This window comes from Procambarus clarkii, chromosome 71 (assembly GCF_040958095.1).
Source record: "Procambarus clarkii isolate CNS0578487 chromosome 71, FALCON_Pclarkii_2.0, whole genome shotgun sequence".
NCBI lineage: Eukaryota > Metazoa > Arthropoda > Malacostraca > Decapoda > Cambaridae > Procambarus > Procambarus clarkii.
Genome location: NC_091220.1, coordinates 17,365,029 through 17,388,698, shown reverse-complemented (window position 1 = coordinate 17,388,698; position 23,670 = coordinate 17,365,029). Strand labels below are relative to the sequence as shown.

General features: G+C 50.9%; 2 protein-coding genes across 2 annotated transcripts; one reads left to right on the top strand and one right to left on the bottom strand.

Moving 5' to 3' along the window:
- Positions 1 to 1,313: 1,313 nt before the first annotated feature.
- LOC138356273 (perilipin-4-like) lies at positions 1,314 to 3,487 on the top strand. Its single transcript, XM_069312243.1, has 2 exons — positions 1,314 to 1,761; positions 1,920 to 3,487. The coding sequence occupies exons 1-2, from the start codon at positions 1,314 to 1,316 to the stop codon at positions 3,485 to 3,487; spliced, it is 2,016 nt and encodes a 671-aa protein (XP_069168344.1).
- Positions 3,488 to 15,503: 12,016 nt separating this feature from the next.
- Positions 15,504 to 23,215, bottom strand: LOC138356272 (calponin homology domain-containing protein DDB_G0272472-like). Its single transcript, XM_069312242.1, has 2 exons — positions 23,090 to 23,215; positions 15,504 to 16,745 (listed from the first exon to the last, which is right to left on the bottom strand). Exons 1-2 carry the CDS (start codon positions 23,213 to 23,215, stop codon positions 15,504 to 15,506), a joined length of 1,368 nt encoding a protein of 455 aa, XP_069168343.1.
- Positions 23,216 to 23,670: the final 455 nt, after the last annotated feature.

Genomic DNA, 23,670 nt, shown 5'->3' with positions numbered 1-23,670 from the left:
TGAACCTTCCTAATGGAGTGATTAATGCTCCACTGGACCTTCCTGGAGTGATTAATGCTCCACTGGACCTTCCTAATGGAGTGATTAATGCTCCACTGGACCTTCCTGGAGTGATTAATGCTCCACTGAACCTTCCTAATAGTGATTAATGCTCCACTGAACCTTCCTAATAGTGATTAATGCTCCACTGAACCTTCCTAATGGAGTGATTAATGCTCCACTGGACCTTCCTGGAGTGATTAATGCTCCACTGGACCTTCCTAATGGGGTGATTAATGCTAAACTGGACCTTCCTAATGGGGTGATTGATGCTCCACTGGACCTTCCTAATGGAGTGATTAATGCTCCACTGGACCTTCCTAATGGGGTGATTAATGCTCCACTGGACCTTCCTAATGGAGTGATTAATGCTCCACTGGACCTTCCTAATGGGGTGATTAATGCTCCACTGGACCTTCCTAAGAGTGATTAATGCTCCACTGGACCTTCCTGGAGTGATTAATGCTCCACTGAACCTTCCTAATGGAGTGATTAATGCTCCACTGAACCTTCCTAATGGAGTGATTAATGCTCCACTGGACCTTCCTAATGGGGTGATTAATGCTCCACTGGACCTTCCTAATGGAGTGATTAATGCTCCACTGGACCTTCCTAATGGAGTGATTAATGCTCCACTGGACCTTCCTAATGGGGTGATTAATGCTCCACTGGACCTTCCTAATGGAGTGATTAATGCTCCACTGGACCTTCCTAATGGGGTGATTAATGCTCCACTGGACCTTCCTAATGGAGTGATTAATGCTCCACTGGACCTTCCTAATGGAGTGATTAATGCTCCACTGGACCTTCCTAATGGGGTGATTAATGCTCCACTGGACCTTCCTAAGAGTGATTAATGCTCCACTGGACCTTCCTGGAGTGATTAATGCTCCACTGAACCTTCCTAATGGAGTGATTAATGCTCCACTGAACCTTCCTAATGGAGTGATTAATGCTCCACTGGACCTTCCTGGAGTGATTAATGCTCCACTGAACCTTCCTAATAGTGATTAATGCTCCACTGAACCTTCCTAATGGAGTGATTAATGCTCCACTGGACCTTCCTGGAGTGATTAATGCTCCACTGGACCTTCCTAATGGGGTGATTAATGCTAAACTGGACCTTCCTAATGGGGTGATTGATGCTCCACTGGACCTTCCTAATGGAGTGATTAATGCTCCACTGGACCTTCCTAATGGGGTGATTAATGCTCCACTGGACCTTCCTAATGGAGTGATTAATGCTCCACTGGACCTTCCTAATGGGGTGATTAATGCTCCACTGGACCTTCCTAAGAGTGATTAATGCTCCACTGGACCTTCCTGGAGTGATTAATGCTCCACTGAACCTTCCTAATGGAGTGATTAATGCTCCACTGAACCTTCCTAATGGAGTGATTAATGCTCCACTGGACCTTCCTAATGGGGTGATTAATGCTCCACTGGACCTTCCTAATGGAGTGATTAATGCTCCACTGGACCTTCCTAATGGAGTGATTAATGCTCCACTGGACCTTCCTAATGGGGTGATTAATGCTCCACTGGACCTTCCTAATGGAGTGATTAATGCTCCACTGGACCTTCCTAATGGGGTGATTAATGCTCCACTGGACCTTCCTAATGGAGTGATTAATGCTCCACTGGACCTTCCTAATGGAGTGATTAATGCTCCACTGGACCTTCCTAATGGGGTGATTAATGCTCCACTGGACCTTCCTAAGAGTGATTAATGCTCCACTGGACCTTCCTGGAGTGATTAATGCTCCACTGAACCTTCCTAATGGAGTGATTAATGCTCCACTGAACCTTCCTAATGGAGTGATTAATGCTCCACTGGACCTTCCTGGAGTGATTAATGCTCCACTGAACCTTCCTAATAGTGATTAATGCTCCACTGAACGTTCCTAATGGAGTGATTAATGCTCCACTGGACCTTCCTGGAGTGATTAATGCTCCACTGGACCTTCCTAATGGAGTGATTAATGCTCCACTGGACCTTCCTAATGGAGTGATTAATGCTCCACTGGACCTTCCTAATGGAGTGATTAATGCTCCACTGGACCTTCCTAATGGGGTGATTAATGCTCCACTGGACCTTCCTAATGGAGTGATTAATGCTCCACTGGACCTTCCTAATGGAGTGATTAATGCTCCACTGGACCTTCCTAATGGGGTGATTAATGCTCCACTGGACCTTCCTAATGGGGTGATTAATGCTCCACTGGACCTTCCTAATGGGGTGATTAATGCTCCACTGGACCTTCCTAATGGAGTGATTAATGCTCCACTGGACCTTCCTAATGGAGTGATTAATGTTCCACTGGACCTTCCTAATGGGGTGATTAATGCTCCACTGGACCTTCCTAATGGAGTGATTAATGCTCCACTGGACCTTCCTAATGGGGTGATTAATGCTCCACTGGACCTTCCTAATGGAGTGATTAATGCTACACTGGACCTTCCTAATAGAGTGATTAATGCTCCACTGGACCTTCCTAATGGAGTGATTAATGCTACACTCGACCTTCCTAATGGAGTGATTAATGCTACACTGGACCTTCCTAATGGAGTGATTAATGCTCCACTGGACCTTCCTGGAGTGATTAATGCTCCACTGGACCTTCCTAATGGGGTGATTAATGCTCCACTGGACCTTCCTAATGGGGTGATTAATGCTCCACTGGACCTTCCTAATGGGGTGATTAATGCTCCACTGGACCTTCCTAATGGGGTGATTAATGCTCCACTGGACCTTCCTAATGGGGTGATTAATGCTCCACTGGACCTTCCTAATGGGGTGATTAATGCTCCACTGGACCTTCCTAATGGGGTGATTAATGCTCCACTGGACCTTCCTAATGGGGTGATTAATGCTCCACTGGACCTTCCTAATGGGGTGATTAATGCTCCACTGGACCTTCCTAATGGGGTGATTAATGTTCCATTGGACCTTCCTAATGGGGTGATTAATGCTCCACTGGACCTTCCTAATGGGGTGATTAATGCTCCACTGGACCTTCCTAATGGGGTGATTAATGCTCCACTGGACCTTCCTAATGGGGTGATTAATGCTCCACTGGACCTTCCTAATGGGGTGATTAATGCTCCACTGGACCTTCCTAATGGAGTGATTAATGCTACACTGGACCTTCCTAATGGAGTGATTAATGTTCCACTGGACCTTCCTAATGGAGTGATTAATGCTCCACTGGACCTTCCTGGAGTGATTAATGCTCCACTGGACCTTCCTAATGGAGTGATTAATGCTCCACTGGACCTTCCTAATGGGGTGATTAATGCTCCACTGGACCTTCCTGGAGTGATTAATGCTCCACTGGACCTTCCTAATGGGGTGATTAATGCTCCACTGGACCTTCCTGGAGTGATTAATGCTCCACTGGACCTTCTTCCTGTAGAGTTAATGCTCCACTGGACCTTCTTCCTGTAGAGTTAATGCTCCACTGGACCTTCTTCCTGTAGAGTTAATGCTCCACTGGACCTTCTTCCTGTAGAGTTAATGCTCCACTGGACCTTCTTCCTGTAGAGTTAATGCTCCACTGGGCCTTCTTCCTGTAGAGTTAATGCTCCACTGGGCCTTCTTCCTGTAGAGTTAATGCTCCACTGTACCTTCTTCCTCAACCGTTTAATGCTCCAGATGAGGAGGATGAGCAGCAGACTGCTCATCTCTGCTGGCACTGGCGTCTGCTCTATCGATCCCGCGTTTAAACGTCTGCTGACCGGTACGTCAAAGGTCAGCTCTACATTTAAGACGAGTGACGTCACTGCTCACTGCTCTCAATCATTCTCTGTGATTTTTCTATTTTTTTTTCTATTTTAATGTGTTATTTGGAGACTCATTGGCGTATTCTGATTGGTGAACTGACCTGGTTGCGTCTGATTGGTCAGTTTGAATACTGGGGTAAACGTGATTGGTCAGTTTGAATACTGGTGTAAACGTGATTGGTCAGTTTGAATACTGGTGTAAACGTGATTGGTCAGTTTGAATACTGGTGTAAACGTGATTGGTCAGTTTGAATACTGGTGTAAACGTGATTGGTCAGTTTGAATACTGGTGTAAACGTGATTGGTCAGTTTGAATACTGGTGTAAACGTGATTGGTCAGTTTGAATACTGGTGTAAACGTGATTGGTCAGTTTGAATACTGGTGCCTCATTCACAGCATCATCCATGGGTTCATCCGAACGATCCACAGACGTCCAAATGGTTGTTCAGCAGAGATATCCGGGAGCTGAAGCTCAACCTTCCCCCCTTCTAGCACAGAAAAGATGCCCCTTCCCCCCCCCCCCTCTCCACCCCCATTTTTTTTACCCATTAGAAATTAATGGTGGTCTGAAAAATGAAAAGTAATGGCCCCAGACGCCTCCTCCTCGGAGTATGTTGTTGAGACTCTAGTCTGTATCTTCTTCTTCCTCCTCCTCCTCCTCTTCCCTCTTCCTTCCGACCCTGTTCTTCTCTCATCCATCTTCTTGCATCCTTTATCCTCCTGCTCCGTCTCCCTCATCCCTCCTCATCCGTCTGGTGCTGCTAGTCAAGATTGGGACGGATGGCGGTCTCCCGCAGTACTGCATAATTCACTCCGCTTCCATCTTTACCTCTCTCTCTCTCTCTCTCCCCTGGCTCTTCCACTCTCCTCTCTACCACCTTTTTCTTCTCCTCGTCCTCCTGTTTTCCTGTTGCTGCTGCTGTTGTTTCAACCCAGTATAGTGAAGAACCCGTGTCAGTTTTACCTTTGTCACGTGAACGCTGCACGCACACGCACGCACACGCACACACACACACACACGCACATGTAATGTAAAAATGTAATGTAATGAAGATAGGTGTAGGGAGCAGGAGGCCAGATACAAGGTATCATCTGGGAGAGGAAATTCTTCAGGAGTCAGAGAGAGAGAAAGACTTGGGGGTTGATATCACGCCAGACCTGTCTCCTGCAGCACATATCAAGCGGTTAACATCAGCGGCATATGCCAGGCTGGTCAACATACGAACGGCATTCAGAAACTCGTGTAAGGAATCATTCAGAACTTTGTATACCACATATGTAAGACCAATCCTGGAGTATGCGGCTCCAGCATGCAGTCCATATCTAGTCAAGCATAAGACTAAACTGGAAAAGGTTCAAAGGTTTGCCACCAGACTAGTACCCGAGCTGAGAGGTATGAGCTACGAGGAGAGACTACGGGAATTAAACCTCACGTCGCTTGAAGACAGAAGAGTTAGGGGGAATATGATCACCACATTCAAGATTCTCAGAGGAATTGACAGGGTAGATAAAGACAGGCTATTTAACACAAGGGGCACACGCACAAGGGGACACAGGTGGAAACTGAATGCCCAAATGAGCCTCAGAGATATTAGAAAGAACTTTTTTAGTAACAGAGTGGTTGAGAAATGGAATGCATTAGGAAGTATTGTGGTGGAGGCTGACTCCATACACAGTTTCAAGTGTAGATATGATAGAGCCCAGTAGGCTCAGGAACCTGTACACCTGTTGATTGACTGTTGAGAGCCGGGACCAAAGAGCCAGAGCTCAACCCCCGCAAGCACAAATAGTTGAGTACAAATAGGTGAGTACACACACACACACACAGGGCCTCGCGGCTGAGTGGATAAAGTTCGAAGGTCGTAGTCCTAATGACCCGGGTTTGATTTCCGGTGGAGGCGGAAACAAAAGGGTAGAGTTTCTTTCACCCTAATACACCAGTTCACCTAGCAATAAACAGGTACCTGGGAATTAGACAGCTGCTACGGCCTGCTTCCTGGGGATATATATGTGTGTGTGTGTGTTAGAGATAAATATATCTAGTAGATATAATAGAGTAATTAATTGACTGGTTAGAAAGGCGAAGCCCAAGAGCCAATATCGAGCTAAAATATTATGCCTGCTGGGTCGAGCTCGATCCTGCAGGCATAAACAGCCGAACACAGACCCATTAACTCCATCCTCCCCTCTTCAGGACCAGGGACGAAGGGGGAGACTACTGAGAACGGCGACAATTGGGCCTTGGGAGGCTGGTAGCCCAAATGATCAGCCCGGGGCGTGCTTGGCGCCCAGTCTGGCTCATTATACCCAACACCAACCCGCCTACACTCTCCTCTTCACACTCTCTCTCCCGCTTATGACTTATGGACCCGGGCTTTGTCTTCCATATTATCACAATCATATATGGTACACGGCTATTATTTCACCGTACGATTTGACCGTACGATTTGACCATGCGATTTGACCATGCGATTTGACCGTACGATTTGACCATGCGATTTGACCATGCGATTTGACCATGCGATTTGACCGTACGATTTGACCATGCGATTTGACCATACGATTTGACCGTACGATTTGACCATGCGATTTGACCATGCGATTTGACCATGCGATTTGACCGTACGATTTGACCATGCGATTTGACCATGCGATTTGACCATACGATTTGACCATACGATTTGACCATGCGATTTGACCATACGATTTGACCATACGATTTGACCATACGATTTGACCATACGATTTGACCGTACGATTTGACCATACGATTTGACCATGCGATTTGACCATGCGATTTGACCATGCGATTTGACCATACGATTTGACCATGCGATTTGACCATGCGATTTGACCATACGATTTGACCATGCGATTTGACCATGCGATTTGACCATACGATTTGACCATATGATTTGACCATACGATTTGACCATACGATTTGACCGTACGATTTGACCATACGATTTGACCATGCAATTTGACCGTACGATTTGACCATTCGATTTGACCATACGATTTGACCATTCGTTTTGACCATGCAATTTGATCGAATGGTTTGATCGTATGGTTTGAAAAATATGATTTGGCCAGCCTTCAGGCTGGCCAAATCCTGTGCAGCAATACAGTAATAGCATTAATAATAATTAATTTTGTCCGGGACAGGCAGGCTGTGAATATTTATATGATAGGCTTATATCGAGCCCCCCCCCCCCCGGTCAAACTACTGACCTTGCCCGGGATGCAACCCTCACAATATGTGACTAACTTGCGTACAGATTCTGCAGGCATATATAGTAAACATACAGATGTTTGACTTATCTCTGGAGGTTGTGTTGTGCGTAGTGCTGAGGCCGCCACCACTCACCTAGAAGGCAGAGAGAAAGAAGCCGTCATGTAAGGCACTTGTTACAGCAACATCCCCGCTCTCTTACCCATGCGTAACATTGTAATATAGATGATTTAGGAGCGTACACACGCTAACAGTCATCTACTTGCATAACAACTATAATGGTGACTCGTTCTTACCGAGGATTACTGGTTTTCATAATAAGCTACGATGGGTTGTGAAGGTACGTTTTTGGCTGGGTAAGTGCAACAGTGTTGGAAAGTCGCCCCTTAAAGTAAAATTCACAATTTGCTGTGAATTTTACATTAAAATGTGAAACAATCTTGAAAAAATGTAGTTACAGGTATATAATGACACTTTTAATTCACATAAATTATATATTAATAAAGTAATTAATAAAGATAAGAAATTATATTGATATGGTTGTATTTCTGAGGGCGCATGGTGGCTGAGTGGACAGCGATCTGGATGCGTATATCTAGGGACCGGGGATCGATCCCCGGCGATGGCGGAAACAAATGAACAGAGTTTCTTTCACCCTGGTGCACCTCTTCACCTAGCAGTAAATAAGTACCTGGCAGTTAGATAGCTGCTACAGGCTGTTTCCTGGATGTGTGTGGAAGGGAAACAAAAAATCAGTTGATTGATTGACAGTTGAGACGCGGGCCGGAAGAGCCAGAGCTAAGAGCAAGCAGAACTATGTGAATTCACACACACACACACACATACACACACACGCGCGCGTGTGAACGCCACCTGTCCACACTGCCAGACTCTCTACGGATCTTCTTTATTTGGAATCCATAATGGGTGATATCCCTAATGACCTACGGGCTCACCATAGCCCGTGCTACTTGGAACTTTTTGTTCCAAGTAGCGAATCTTAAACAACAACAACAACAGGGTGATATCCGGTCATGTTGTGTCCAGAAATGACAAACATCCGGCTAATGAAGAACTTATTTCCACGGATATTGGATGAGCCGGAAGGAGAGAAAGGCCAGATGGACGGGATGGAGAGAGGAGGCGGGATGGAGGAGAGGGGGGGAGTGGTTAAATCAGCGAGATGGCAATAGGGGGCCGGATGAAGGGGAGGAATAGAGAGGCCGGAGGAGCGAGATGAGGAAGGGAGCCGGATTAGTGGGATGGAGACCGGAAGAATAAGGGGAAGAGGGAGAGAGAGAGGGAGGGAGGGAGGGAGGGAGGGAGGGAGAGAGAGAGAGATGCAGGCCATCTTATGCTAATTTTGCATCACAAGCTGTCAAATATGCGGCCTATCCCCCTTCTACATGCGCCCCCCCACATGCGTCCCCCCCCCACATGCGCCCCCCCCCCCACATGCGCCCCCCCCCACATGCGTCCGGCCCCCCATCCCCCTTTCTACATGCGGCTCGCCCACCCCCTTCTACATGCGGCCCTCCCCCCCTCCCCTTCTCTCCTACATGCGGCCCACGATCCACTGACTACTTCAACCGCCTCCTAAGCACCCAACTAGGGCAGTTGGAGTTAAAAGAGCAGCATGTGTATTGGCAAATTACTCTGGTTCAGCCTATTATGCTCCTGCCTCCGGTGGTTGAAGCTCGTTTAGTGCAGCAGTAGTCACTGTTTGGAAGTTAATTATGAAATATATATTTTAAGTGAACTGAAAGCAATGAATGAAGTGAAGGATAATGAATGAACGTTCTTGCTTTCATGGAGGGTATGACAGAACATCACCGGAACACGAGCATGAAATAAGTTGATGATAGAAATTGATGACTGTATTCCTGGCTTTGAGATGAAATACAAGCTTTCTGTAAGGTCAACTTACAGAGCAACAGAGAGCAGCTAACTTACAGAGCAACAGAGAGCAGCTAACTTACAGAGCATCTAACAGAGAGCAGCTAACTTACAGAGCATCTAACAGAGCAACTAACTTACAGAGTAGCTAACTTACAGAGCAACTAATAGAGAGCAGCTAACTTACAGAGCATCTAACAGAGAGCAGCTAACTTACAGAGCATCTAACAGAGAGCAGCTAACTTACAGAGCATCTAACAGAGAGCAGCTAACTTACAGAGCATCTAACAGAGAGCAGCTAACTTACAGAGCATCTAACAGAGCAACTAACTTACAGAGTAGCTAACTTACAGAGCAACTAATAGAGAGCAGCTAACTTACAGAGCATCTAACAGAGAGCAGCTAACTTACAGAGCATCTAACAGAGAGCAGCTAACTTACAGAGCATCTAACAGAGAGCAGCTAACTTACAGAGCATCTAACAGAGAGCAGCTAACTTACAGAGCATCTAACAGACCAACTAACTTACAGAGTAGCTAACTTACAAAGCAACTAATAGAGAGCCACTAACTTACAGAGCAGCTAACTTACAGTCATGTAGTCTCGGGTTGAACACATGACAACACATGTGGAGCGCTTAGACACATGTTGTAGGCCCACAACATACACACATGACTCCCTGGGGGCTACCCGGACAGGTGTTGTACCAGGTGTTGCCTCACGTTCAACACCTGAGGTGCCCCGGGGCCCCTCAGTGAGCATCATCACCACCTCAGCCACCCCCCGGGGCCCCTCAGTGAGCATCATCACCACCTCAGCCACCCCCGGGGCCCCTCAGTGAGCATCAACACCACCACAGCCACCCCCCGGGGCCCCTCAGTGAGCATCATCACCACCTCAGCCACCCCCGGGGCCCCTCAGTGAGCATCAACACCACCTCAGCCACCCTCGGGGCCCCTCAGTGAGCATCATCACCACCACAGCCACCCCCCGGGGCCCCTCAGTGAGCATCAACACCACCTCAGCCACCCTCGGGGCCCCTCAGTGAGCATCATCACCACCACAGCCACCCCCCGGGGCCCCTCAGTGAGCATCAACACCACCTCAGCCACCCTCGGGGCCCCTCAGTGAGCATCATCACCACCACAGCCACCCCCCGGGGCCCCTTAGTGAGCATCAACACCACCTCAGCCACCCTCGGGGCCCCTCAGTGAGCATCATCACCACCACAGCCACCCCCCGGGGCCCCTCAGTGAGCATCAACACCACCACAGCCACCCCCCGGGGCCCCTCAGTGAGCATCAACACCACCTCAGCCACCCCCGGGGCCCCTCAGTGAGCATCAACACCACCTCAGCCACCCTCGGGGCCCCTCAGTGAGCATCAACACCACCACAGCCACCCCCCGGGGCCCCTCAGTGAGCATCAACACCACCTCAGCCACCCTCGGGGCCCCTCAGTGAGCATCAACACCACAGCCACCCCCGGGGCCCCTCAGTGAGCATCAACACCACCTCAGCCACCCTCGGGGCCCCTCAGTGAGCATCAACACCACCACAGCCACCCTCGGGGCCCCTCAGTGAGAGTCAACACCACCTCAGCCAACCCCGGGGCCCCTCAGTGAGCATCAACACCACCACAGCCGCCCTCGGGGCCCCTCAGTGAGAGTCAACACCACCACAGCCACCCCCGGGGCCCCTCAGTGAGCATCAACACCACCTCAGCCACCCTCGGGGCCCCTCAGTGAGCATCAACACCTCAGCCACCCCCGAGGCCCCTCAGTGAGAGTCAACACCACCACAGCCACCCCCGGGGCCCCTCAGTGAGCATCAACACCACCCCCGGGGCCCCTCAGTGAGCATCAACACCACCTCAGCCACCCTCGGGGCCCCTCAGTGAGCATCAACACCACAGTCACCCCCGAGGCCCCTCAGTGAGAGTCAACACCACCACAGCCACCCCCGGGGCCCCTCAGTGAGCATCAACACCACCCCCGGGGCCCCTCAGTGAGCATCAACACCACCCCGGGGCCCCTCAGTGAGCATCAACACCACCTCAGCCACCCCCGGGGCCCCTCAGTGAGCATCAACACCACCTCAGCCACCCCGGGGCCCCTCAGTGAGCATCAACACCACCCCCGGGGCCCCTCAGTGAGCATCAACACCACCTCAGCCACCCCCGGGGCCCCTCAGTGAGCATCAACACCACCTCAGCCACCCCCGGGGCCCCTCAGTGAGCATCAACACCACCCCCCGGGGCCCCTCAGTGAGCGTCACCAACAAAAACGAGGTAATCCCAGGTGATGATTGGTGATAAGGACACAATAGAGAGCCGTATCTTCATTATCTTACCAACAGTATTGTTAACGAAGTGTCCTCCCAATATTACCTCCAAGTTTTGTAAGCGGCGGCGAGTGGGCGAGTATAGTGGCTCACCCACCCCGCCCCCGCCTCCTCCTCCTCCTCCTCGTCCTCGTCCTCCTCCTCCTTCTCGTCCTCCAGCTCCAGCTCCTCCTCAGGTGATCACAGTTGACTTAATTACGAGTCTGAGACTAATTCCTTTAAATCTTGAGTCCTACACTGTGGTTAGTTTAGTGAACTGGAATATATTATACACAGGAAGTACTGCTACACACACACACACTCACACACACACACACACACACACCAGCAGACATGGAAAGAGGACCAGCAGACACAGACAGGCAGACAGACAATACAACACACACAAGAATCTCTCGGCCACTCAGGAGAAACTCCGCCCATCACAGCTATCAATCAGATTACTACATAATACATCGACCCTTTTACCACTTTCTCAGCTCGGGGGAAACGGCCCATAAGAAAATCAGAGAGTTTCTGATTGATGATTCTGATTCCCCCCCGAAATCAGAGTGAGTGTGTGTGTGTGTGTAGACGGCTGAGTGGCTCTTCCCTCCGACCCTCACAGCCCCAGACTACACACTCAGATCTCACAATCACTCAGAATTCCCCACGAAAAGCTTCCTAGAAAAACATTTCGTAAATGGTATTAAAGGAAAAATTAAAATAAGAGTAGGCTTTGGCCCTCCAATGGAAAAGTTTAGATTAAGGTCATGTTGGCCTGTGATCCAAAGGCACCAAGAGGCACCAGAGGCACCAAAGGCACTACCAGGCACCAAGACAACGGCATAAAAACAATGGTGATTCCCTCAAGGGGTCGATTTTAATCTGGGAAATGTTAAATAATGCCGAAACTTTGATTGCTTCCGGAAATTAGCATTGACGTGAGAGAGGGATAACTCCTGCCTGGAGCTAGGAGCTAGGGGGGTCTAGGGGGGGCTAGGAGAGGGACAGGGGTCGTCCCTGATTTATTAAACAATTTATGAGTACTTTATCTGGTTGTTCACGGGATTTACTGCCTCTCCTCCGCCTCCTCTTGTGTATTGCCTCACGTTCCTCTGCGTAAATCCCTCTATTTACACTACTCTGAGAGCATCTATCTCACTCACACAAGCAACTCACACACTCCCTCTCACACACTCCTCACTACCTTTATTCACCTCACACACTCCTCATCAACGCATATATTACCTCAAGCACAACATGGTGGACATGCCAATATGCCAGAACTAGGAGGAGCTAGTTCTTACTAGAACAACAGTAGCCCCTTACTAGAACAACAGTAGCCCCTTACTAGAACAACAGTAGCCCCTTACTAGAACAACAGTAGCCCCTTACTAGAACTACAGTAGCCCCTTACTAGAACAACAGCAGCCCCTTACTAGAACAACAGTAGCCCCTTACTAGAACAACAGTAGCCCCTTACTAGAACAACAGTAGCCCCTTACTAGAACAACAGTAGCCCCTTACTAGAACAACAGCAGCCCCTTACTAGAACAACAGTAGCCCCTTACTAGAACAACAGTAGCCCCTTACTAGAACTACAGTAGCCCCTTACTAGAACTACAGTAGCCCCTTACTAGAACAACAGTAGCCCCTTACTAGAACAACAGTAGCCCCTTACTAGAACAACAGTAGCCCCTTACTAGAACAACAGTAGCCCCTTACTAGAACAACAGTAGCCCCTTACTAGAACAGCAGCCCCTTACTAGAACAACAGTAGCCCCTTACTAGAACAACAGCAGCCCCTTACTAGAACAGTAGCCCCTTACTAGAACAACAGTAGCCCCTTACTAGAACAACAGTAGCCCCTTACTAGAACAACAGTAGCCCCTTACTAGAACAACAGCAGCCCCTTACTAGAACAACAGTAGCCCCTTACTAGAACAACAGTAGCCCCTTACTAGAACAACAGTAGCCCCTTACTAGAACAACAGCAGCCCCTTACTAGAACAACAGTAGCCCCTTACTAGAACAACAGTAGCCCCTTACTAGAACAACAGCCCCTTACTAGAACAACAGTAGCCCCTTACTAGAACAGCAGCAGCCCCTTACTAGAACAACAGTAGCCCCTTACTAGAACAACAGTAGCCCCTTACTAGAACAACAGTAGCCCCTTACTAGAACAACAGTAGCCCCTTACTAGAACAACAGTAGCCCCTTACTAGAACAACAGTAGCCCCTTACTAGAACAGCAGCCCCTTACTAGAACAACAGTAGCCCCTTACTAGAACAACAGCAGCCTCTTACTAGAACAACAGTAGCCCCTTACTAGAACAACAGTAGCCCCTTACTAGAACAACAGTAGCCCCTTACTAGAACAACAGTAGCCCCTTACTAGAACAACAGTAGCCCCTTACTAGAACAACAGTAGCCCCTTACTAGAACAGCAGCCCCTTACTAGAACAACAGTAGCCCCTTACTAGAACAACAGCAGCCCCTTACTAGAACAACAGTAGCCCCTTACTAGAACTACAGTAGCCCCTTACTAGAACAACAGTAGCCCCTTACTAGAACAACAGTAGCCCCTTACTAGAACTACAGTAGCCCCTTACTAGAACAACAGTAGCCCCTTACTAGAACTACAGTAGCCCCTTACTAGAACAACAGTAGCCCCTTACTAGAACTACAGTAGCCCCTTACTAGAACAACAGCAGCCCCTTACTAGAACAGCAGCCCCTTACTAGAACAACAGTAGCCCCTTACTAGAACAACAGCAGCCCCTTACTAGAACAACAGTAGCCCCTTACTAGAACTACAGTAGCCCCTTACTAGAACAACAGCAGCCCCTTACTAGAACAGCAGCCCCTTACTAGAACAACAGTAGCCCCTTACAAGAACAACAGCAGCCCCTTACTAGAACAACAGTAGCCCCTTACCAGAACAACAGTAGCCCCTTACTAGAACAACAGCAGCCCCTTACTAGAACAACAGTAGCCCCTTACTAGAACAACAGCAGCCCCTTACTAGAACAACAGTAGCCCCTTACTAGAACTACAGTAGCCCCTTACAAGAACAACAGTAGCCCCTTACTAGAACAACAGCAGCCCCTTACTAGAACAACAGTAGCCCCTTACAAGAAAAACAGTAGCCCCTTACTAGAACAACAGTAGCCCCTTACTAGAACAACAGTAGCCCCTTACTAGAACAACAGCAGCCCCTTACTAGAACAACAGTAGCCCCTTACAAGAACAACAGTAGCCCCTTACAAGAACAACAGTAGCCCCTTACTAGAACAGCAGCAGCCCCTTACTAGAACAACAGTAGCCCCTTACTAGAACAACAGTAGCCCCTTACAAGAACAACAGCAGCCCCTTACTAGAACAACAGTAGCCCCTTACTAGAACAACAGCAGCCCCTTACTAGAACAGCAGCCCCTTACTAGAACAACAGTAGCCCCTTACAAGAACAACAGCAGCCCCTTACAAGAACAACGGGAGCAGACAAAACACAATGATCCGTTAGAGTAGATGGCAGCCATTAAACAAAGACTCACAAGAAGTGTTCAAGAAAGAACATAAGAACAAAGGCAACTGCAGAAGGCCTATTGGCCCATACGAGGCAGCTCCCATCTATAACCACCCAATCCCACTCATATACATGTCCAACCCGCGCTTGAAACAATCGTGGGACCCCACCTATTGGCCTAGAACACACCTAGAACACACATGGCTTCACAGAAATGACGTTAAGTGTGTCATAAATCCAACATAAATTCCGTGACAGCGTGACAGGAGTACAGGAAGAACAGGAGAGTACAGGAAGAACAGGAGAGTACAGGAAGAACAGGAGAGTACAGGAAGAACAGGAGAGTACAGGAAGAACAGGAGAACACAGAGATAAGCCTGTGAGCAGTCAGAGGGACGAGGCAGCCACAGCATCACCCTAGTACCAGTCAACACGTGGGATGAGCTAAGTCACCTCACACAAGGACCTACGGGCTCACCATAGCCCGTGCTACTTGGAACTGTTTGTTCCAAGTAGCGAATCTTGAACAACAACGTCACACACTTATTCTAAATGGGAGATAAGAGCTAAATCAAGTCTCTGTTGTTTGAATCGTTATTATTGAAGGCAAGAGGGTGAGAAACCTTTACGATAGGCGCCTGAGAGGCGGGGCCCAGGAGCTGAAGATTGTCATGAAAGCGTATGTAAGTCTCCCTCGTGACGGCTATTCTATCTTGTGAAACCTTCCTCCTTGTATCATCATCTGTACCTCGTCCTCCAGGGCGTCGTCCTCCAGGGCGTCGACCTCCAGGGCGTCGTCCTCCAGGGCGTCGTCCTCCAGGGCGCCGACCTCCAGGGCGTCGTCCTCCAGGGCGTCGTCCTCCAGGGCGTCGTCCTCCAGGGCGTCGTCCTCCAGGGCGTCGACCTCCAGGGCGTCGACCTCCAGGGCGTCGTCCTCCAAGGCGTCGTCCTCCAGGGCGTCGTCCTCCAAGGCGTCGTCCTCCAGGGCGTCGTCCTCCAGGGCGTCGTCCTCCAGGGCGTCGTCCTCCAAGGCGTCGTCCTCCAGGGCGTCGTCCTCCAGGGCGTCGTCCTCCAAGGTGTCGTCCTCCAGGGCGTCGTCCTCCAGGGCGTCGACCTCCAGGGCGTCGTCCTCCAAGGCGTCGTCCTCCAGGGCGTCGTCCTCCAGGGCGTCGTCCTCCAAGGCGTCGTCCTCCAGGGCGTCGTCCTCAAGGGCGTCGACCTCCAGGGCGTCGTCCTCCAAGGCGTCGTCCTCCAGGGCGTCGTCCTCCAAGGCGTCGTCCTCCAGGGCGTCGTCCTCCAGGGCGTCGTCCTCCAGGGCGTCGACCTCCAGGGCGTCGACCTCCAGGGCGTCGTCCTCCAGGGCGTCGTCCTCCAGGGCGTCGTCCTCCAGGGCGTCGTCCTCCAGGGCGTCGTCCTCCAGGGCGTCGTCCTCCAGGGCGTCGTCCTCCATGGCGTTGTCCTCCAGGGCGTCGACCTCCAGTGCGTCGTCCTCCAGGGCGTCGTCCTCCAGGGCGTCGTCCTCCAGGGCGTCGTCCTCCAGGGCGTCGTCCTCCAGGGCGTCGTCCTCCAGGGCGTCGACCTCCAGGGCGTCGTCCTCCAGGGCGTCGTCCTCCAGGGCGTCGTCCTCCAGGGCGTCGACCTCCAGGGCGTCGACCTCCAGGGCGTCGTCCTCCAAGGCGTCGTCCTCCAGGGCGTCGTCCTCCAGGGCGTCGTCCTCCAGGGCGTCGTCCTCCAAGGCGTCGTCCTCCAGGGCGTCGTCCTCCAGGGCGTCGACCTCCAGGGCGTCGTCCTCCAGGGCGTCGTCCTCCAAGGCGTCGTCCTCCAGGGCGTCGTCCTCCAGGGCGTCGACCTCCAGGGCGTCGTCCTCCAAGGCGTCGTCCTCCAGGGCGTCATCCTCCAGGGCGTCGTCGTCCACCCTGGCACTCGACAATACACAGTGGTCGACCTGGTAATTATGAAGCTGTGGTCCCCACACGCTCGTTAATCTTGGCTTGCTCTCCCCCCACACCAGTGGGGCTCCTCCTCTCCCCCCACACCTGTGGGGCTCCTCCCTCCCCCCACACCTGTGGGGCTCCTCCCTCCCCCACACCTGTGGGGCTCCTCTCTCCCCCACAGCCCCCACACCCACACCCTCTCATCCCTATAATACCACCTCACTCAGTGTCTCTAAAACTGTGATTTAATTAGAATATCAACAGAGAGTAAACACAGCCCTGGACCACCACCAGGCAATGAAAGCATCTTACATCACGTTATGGAAATGTCTTCAAATTTATAATGAACGCTTTTAATCACCTCAAATGTATTTTAAAATATTATATATATGTTATAGTAGTGTTGATCTCGTGGTTACTATATATATAGCCAGTGTTGACCAGTACATTGTGCTATCCTTTCACTCTCCCTACTCTGGTTGCTCCACTCAGAGCACTCGGTAAGTGTTCGACGAGTATAAGCGTTGACAACACTGGCTTTGTATCTTTGGGGGCACTCACTACACCGTTTAGGCATAATGCTATGTTTGTAGGTTTAGTATATACGTTGGTGCTTAGGGATCTTCTTGAGGTTATCTTGAGATGATTTCGGGGCTTTTAGTGTCCCCGCGGCCCGGTCCTCGACCAGGCCTCCACCCCCAGGAAGCAGCCCGTGACTGCTGACTAACACCCAGGTACCTATTTTACTGCTAGGTAACAGGGGCATAGGGTGAAAGAAACTTTGTCCATTGTTTCTCGCCGGCGCCCGGGATCGAACCCAGGACCACAGGGATGCTTCTGTGTTTATTATTAACACATACAGGAAATAGCGTGAACCCGAATTCTATTCGTTGTTTTTGCGTGTCATGAAAATATGCGGTAAACTCTATGGAAAACACATCCTTGATTTCATTTCAACCTTCATGAGAACGGTAGGCGGGAAAGTGGTTATAAAGTGATATTTCTTAAAGTATTTAATATAGACCGACCATAATCAGTCTATGTCTGTTCCATACCCCAAACCATTTCCCCTGTAAAGTTGGCTGAGGCTAGCCCTAAGCATCTGGCTTCCAACTTGCCATGGCGACACTCAAGGGGCTTATCTTGACATGATTTCGGGGCTTAGCGTCCCCGCGGCCCGGTCCTCGACCAGGCCTCCTTTTTGTTACACACCTCCAGGAAGCAGCCCGTAGCAGCTGTTTAACTCCCAGGTACCTATTTACTGCTAGGTGAACAGGGAACATCAGAGCAAAAGAAACTCTACCCATTTGTTTCCGCCTCCACCGGGGATCGAACCCGGAACCTCAGGACTACGAATCCGAAACGCTGTCCACTCAGCCGGTGGAGATGCTCAACAAGTCCGTGATTTTCACAACTCCGGAGAGAACTAGATAGCTGTGTTGTGCTGACAATCTCTGGAGGCTGAGTCTCAGCACGACGGATCCCACCCACCTACTCCGACTACACGACGACACACGGCCGCTCACCTGTTCACCCCAACGACACTAATTTCCGGTGGTCGCGCTTAACACGGAGTGCTCACGTCACTTGTCGTGGTGTAACTCCCCGCCACGACCCGAGCAATTACACCTCCTACACCAACTACGGTATGGCCGCGGTCTGCTCTACAGGCTGCTGTGGGCAGACACGCACACCCTGGCACGGAGGCCCTCAGACACGCACACCCTGGCACGGAGGCTGGTAGACACGCACACCCTGGCACGGAGGCAGGCAGGGGCCGACACAGGCACGGAGGGAGGCAGGGGCCGACGCAGGCACGGAGGGAGGCAGGGCGGGGCGCGACAAGCACACACCAAGGTACACAAACAGGCGTCTAACGCGCCGCCTAATAAGAGGTCGCCTGTAACACCACTCTCATGCAAAGCAAATAACCCCATTTAGGTACAAATTCCAAAGTTTTCTCGCCTCGTGTACTTGGGCGCGTGTAATGCCTGCCCCTTACCCCTGCTGCCGCCCCTACCACACACCTCTCTCCCTCCCTGTCTCCCTGTCCCTCCCTCCGTCCCTGTTCCTCCCTGTCCCTCCCTGTCCCTCCCTGTCTCTCTCCCTCCCTCCCTAACACAGCAGGTTTCCGCCATTTCACCATAATCTTCTGGTAGTCCAATGTAAGCTGTTTAGCTCTTGGTTTTCCAGTAGGAGCTCGCTCTCTCTCTCTCTCTCTCTCTCTCTCTCTCTCTCTCTCTCTCTCTCTCTCTCTCTCTCTCTCTCTCTCTCTCTCTTTCTCTCTCTCCTACCTCCCTCCCTCCCTCCATCCCTCATTCTAACATTAGCAACATAAAAATCCATTGTTCGGTGGTGGCCTTAATGCTCTCTCTGCTCTTGTGGTCTGTAAGCCGCGCCCCACCTCCCCTCCCCCCTCCACCACAGTCCACGCCACACCCCCACCACCCCAACCACACCCCCCCCCCTCACCAACCACCACACAAGCAGCGAACCACTAGTCTCCACTCCATGTAAACGTCACCTCGTTCCCATCCGCCAGAACACCACTAATATCCACCCAGGCACCACCCCGCACGCCACCTCCGCCTCTAATTGCAAAGTCAACAAAAGCCAATGCAAATGAAAGAGGGTTTTGGCCCTGTATTGATGACTATATACCTCCGGGCTCGAGCTTGGACCGTGAGAGTGTGAGGGTGTGACGCCATTCTTGGAGACGAGCTCAAGGGTGGTGTTGTTTCCATATGCATTCTCAAGTCCATTGCCGACAATCGACTTGAGAATGGTCCAGGACGGACCAACCCTTCACCTTCTAGTGTGTGGTCTGGTCAACGTGGTAGTGTACGTCGTGGCGTCGGTCTAACGACGTCATGACGTGTCCATATACGTCTTGGCAAGTCCACTGACATATTGACATTCTCCCCCACACTGATGTCACGGTACATCAACCTGTACTGATGTCACAGGTCACCACAGCTGTCAAGAGAGGTCAGGAGGAGCGTGCCATCCCTCCTATCCATGGAGCAGGGATGGTCGTTTGGCCACGACTCCTGTTGACCCAAGCAGTTGTCAGGGACCCGGCCTGCTACAGCCAATCAGCGCTCGATTTCCGTGATGTTATTGCCACGTCGTTATTTAAGCGACGTTTGAACCCTACGGGTTGTTATCAACAATGATCTTGTTTGAGGTGTGCCTTCCAATTCTTTTTTTAAGGAAGGCAGCACTAGTAATTAGTGCCACACAGACACGTGGTTTAACATAACAATGGAAGACGTGGAGGCAGAAACACAGGTAACACCAGACATATCCATATATGTGTGTGTGTGTGTGTGTGTAATTACCTAAGTGTAATTACCTAAGTGTAGTTACAGGATGAGAGCTACGCTCGTGGTGTCCCGTCTTCCCAGCACTCTTTGTCATATAACGCTTTGAAACTACTGACGGTCTTGGCCTCCACCACCTTCTCACTTAACTTGTTCCAACCGTCTACCACTCTATTTGCGAAGGTGAATTTTCTTATATTTCTTCGGCATCTGTGTTTAGCTAGTTTAAATCTATGACCTCTTGTTCTTGAAGTTCCAGGTCTCAGGAAGTCTTCCCTGTCGATTTTATCAATTCCTGTAACTATTTTGTATGTAGTGATCATATCACCTATAAAATTTATTAAATGTTATCGATTTGCGGTATTGAATTTATATTTATATATCAACTTAACCTTATCGTGAGGTTATCTTGAGATGATTTCGGGGCTTAGTGTCCCCGCGGCCCGGTCCTCGATCAGGCCTCCTTTTTGTTACACATCTCCTAGCAAGCAGCCCATAACAGCTGTCTAACTCCCAGGTACCTATTTACTGCTAGGTGAACAGGTGCATCACGGTGAAAGAAACTCTGCCCATTTATTTCCGCCTCCACCGGGGATTGAACCCGGAACCTTAGGACTATGAATCCCGAGCGCTATCCACTCAGCCGGCAGGCCCCGTCCCCTGTGTGTGTGTGTGTGTGTGTGTGTGTGTGTGTGTGTGTGTGTGTGTGTGTGTGTGTGTGTGTGTGTGTGTGTGTGTGTGTACTCACCTAGTTGTGTTTGCGGGGGTTGAGCTCTGGCTCTTTGGTCCCGCCTCTTTGGTCCCGCCTCGCCGGTAGTACCCAGGTGCCCCTCTACCATCAGTAGTACCCAGGTGCCCCTCTACCATCAGTAGTACCCAGGTGCCCCTCTACCACCGGTAGTACCCAGGTGCCCCTCTACCATAAGTAGTACCCAGGTGCCCCTCTACCACCGGTAGTACCCAGGTGCCCCTCTACCATCAGTAGTACCCAGGTGCCCCTCTACCATCAGTAGTACCCAGGTGCCCCTCTACCATCAGTAGTACCCAGGTGCCCCTCTACCATCAGTAGTACCCAGGTGCCCCTCTACCATCAGTAGTACCCAGGTGCCCCTCTACCACCGGTAGTACCCAGGTGCCCCTCTACCATCAGTAGTACCCAGGTGCCCCTCTACCACCGGTAGTACCCAGGTGCCCCTCTACCATCAGTAGTACCCAGGTGCCCCTCTACCACCGGTAGTACCCAGGTGCCCCTCTACCATCAGTAGTACCCAGGGGCTTAGACTTGCGGCCATGTCTCCTCAGCCTCGCTATTGTGACCATTTCACTTCATGCATATAACACTTTCTTCTTGCGATACAAAGACCTTCCAAGCTTCATGCAGCACTGTCCAGCCCTCAACTGTCCACCACTAAGTTGTCCAGCCCTCAACTGTCCACCACTAAGCTCCTTAGCACTAAGCTGTCAGGCTAAAGCAGTCCTGCACTAAGCTGGCCTGCACTAAGCTGGCCTGCACTAAGCTGGCCTGCACTAAGCTGGCCTGCATTACGTTGTCTTCCAATAAGCTGTCGACCACTAACCAGCACCAGCTTTTAACAAGTCACTGCTACCTCTGATGATCCTCCTGTAATAATATGATTATTGGCCCAGCTGGAGCCTGGGGCGGTTAAGGTGCTTGTAGGGGACAAGCTTTAGGGTCATAACAAGCTTCCGGTGAGTGTAGTGCTGTTCTCGGTGCGGTGGGTGGAGGAGGAGGAGGAGAGCAGCGATTGCCTTGGTGTGGAAGCACTGAAGCTGGAGATCTATCAGCTTCTTGTTGACAGCGCACTGAGTCAACCACCGTGACCACCATCACCAAGTCCCAGAAAGCAACGTGACTGATCATAGTCAATAATTACGCGTAATTTGTGGTCATTAGTGTAGGAATTGATCGTTAACCTGTAGGGAAACACCGCGCACAGGCGTAAGCCGTCACAATTGACTAATATATGTGTGTTGTAAATGAATATAAGTATATGATGCTTTACAAAGTTTCAAAAAGATCAGTGCTACGGTGACCAGCCTACATGAATTATTGGATTATTGGCCCAGCTGGAGCCTGGGGTGGTTAAGGTGCTTGTAGGGGACAAGCTTTAGGGTCATAATAAGCTTCCGCTGCGTGTAGTGACAGTAACCTTAACTGCTTCTTATTATAACCATTGAGAGAATGTAGTGGGTAAAGTAGTGAGTGAGAGAGGTCCTGTTCTTCCTTCATCCTACGACCCCCCACACCCCCCCACTCCGTGTCCCCAGCTTAGCTCCCCCCTTCCCCACACCCCCCACTCCGTGTCCCCAGCTTAGCTTCCCCACACCCCCCCACTCCGTGTCCCCAGCTTAGCTCCCCCCTTCCCCACACCCCCCACTCCGTGTCCCCAGCTTAGCTTCCCCACACCCCCCCCACTCCGTGTCCCCAGCTTAGCTCCCCCCCTTCCCCACACCCCCCACTCCGTGTCCCCAGCTTAGCTTCCCCACACCCCCCCACTCCGTGTCCCCAGCTTAGCTCCCCCCCTTCCCCACACCCCCCACTCCGTGTCCCCAGCTTAGCTTCCCCACACCCCCCACTCCGTGTCCCCAGCTTAGCTCCCCCCTTCCCCACCCCCCCCCACTCCGTGTCCCCAGCTTAGCTCCCCCCTTCCCCACACCCCCCACTTCGTGTCCCCAGCTTAGCTTCCCCTTCCCCACACCCCTCCCCCCCCACTCCGTGTCCCCAGCTCCCCCCCCCCCCTCTCTTGAAGCGGCTCCAGTAATGGCCAAGCGAATGGAGAGACCCTAAAGATGTTAGTGGAACAACCAGAGTGGCGATGTCACCTCCACTGGTGGCCGCATTCGATCTACAGGATGGTAGGAGATGCTACGGGCCAGCAGCAATAGCTTGTTCGATCTAACAGGTCTATATATGCGGCTGGTCACCAATGTTCATTATCAACGAGAAGTCTGCCTATGTGGAGGCCTGCCGACCTCCCTGCTGGAGGTCGGCCTCATCGGCCTATTCTCACCAAACTTTGCAGGATGACAGTTGGATGGTCAGGGATGGTCATAGGCGGGTCGGGGTGGTCCCCATTACTACCCCCTTCACATGAAATCGCAAGTGATACTATTTTTTTAATCACGCTAAATACCATGTTTCCCAGGTATGATGAGTTACTGTATGATTTAATTTGAAGAAGTTGTGATGATTGTTGAAGATGGTGTATGCGGTGTGTTGCGTGAGAAAGGTAGTTAATACGGTGGTGATGACGGCGTGTAGTGAAGATGATGACTGTGGTGGTGTGGAATATGGTGATGATGGTGGTTAGTGAAGATGTACAGGGGTGAGGTACCTGGACACTCACCTAGTGGTACAGGGGTGAGGTACCTGGACACTCACCTAGTGGTACAGGGGTGAGGTACCTGGACACTCACCTAGTGGTACAGGGGTGAGGTACCTGGCCACGTGGTGGTACAGGGGTGAGGTACCTGGACACTCACCTAGTGGTACAGGGGTGAGGTACCTGGACACTCACCTAGTGGTACAGGGGTGAGGTACCTGGACACTCACCTAGTGGTACAGGGGTGAGGTACCTGGACACTCACCTAG

Coding starts and splice junctions, on each gene's coding strand:
- LOC138356272 (XM_069312242.1), bottom strand. CDS start 23,215: ATGGTATTTAGCGTGATTAAAAAAATAGTATCACTTGCGATTTCATGT. Junction 16,746..23,089: donor CTGTCATCCTGCAAAGTTTG/GTGAGAATAGGC, acceptor CATAATTACCAG/GTCGACCACTGTGTATTGTC.
- LOC138356273 (XM_069312243.1), top strand. CDS start 1,314: ATGCTCCACTGGACCTTCCTAAGAGTGATTAATGCTCCACTGGACCTT. Junction 1,762..1,919: donor TCCACTGGACCTTCCTAAGA/GTGATTAATGCT, acceptor CCTTCCTAATAG/TGATTAATGCTCCACTGAAC.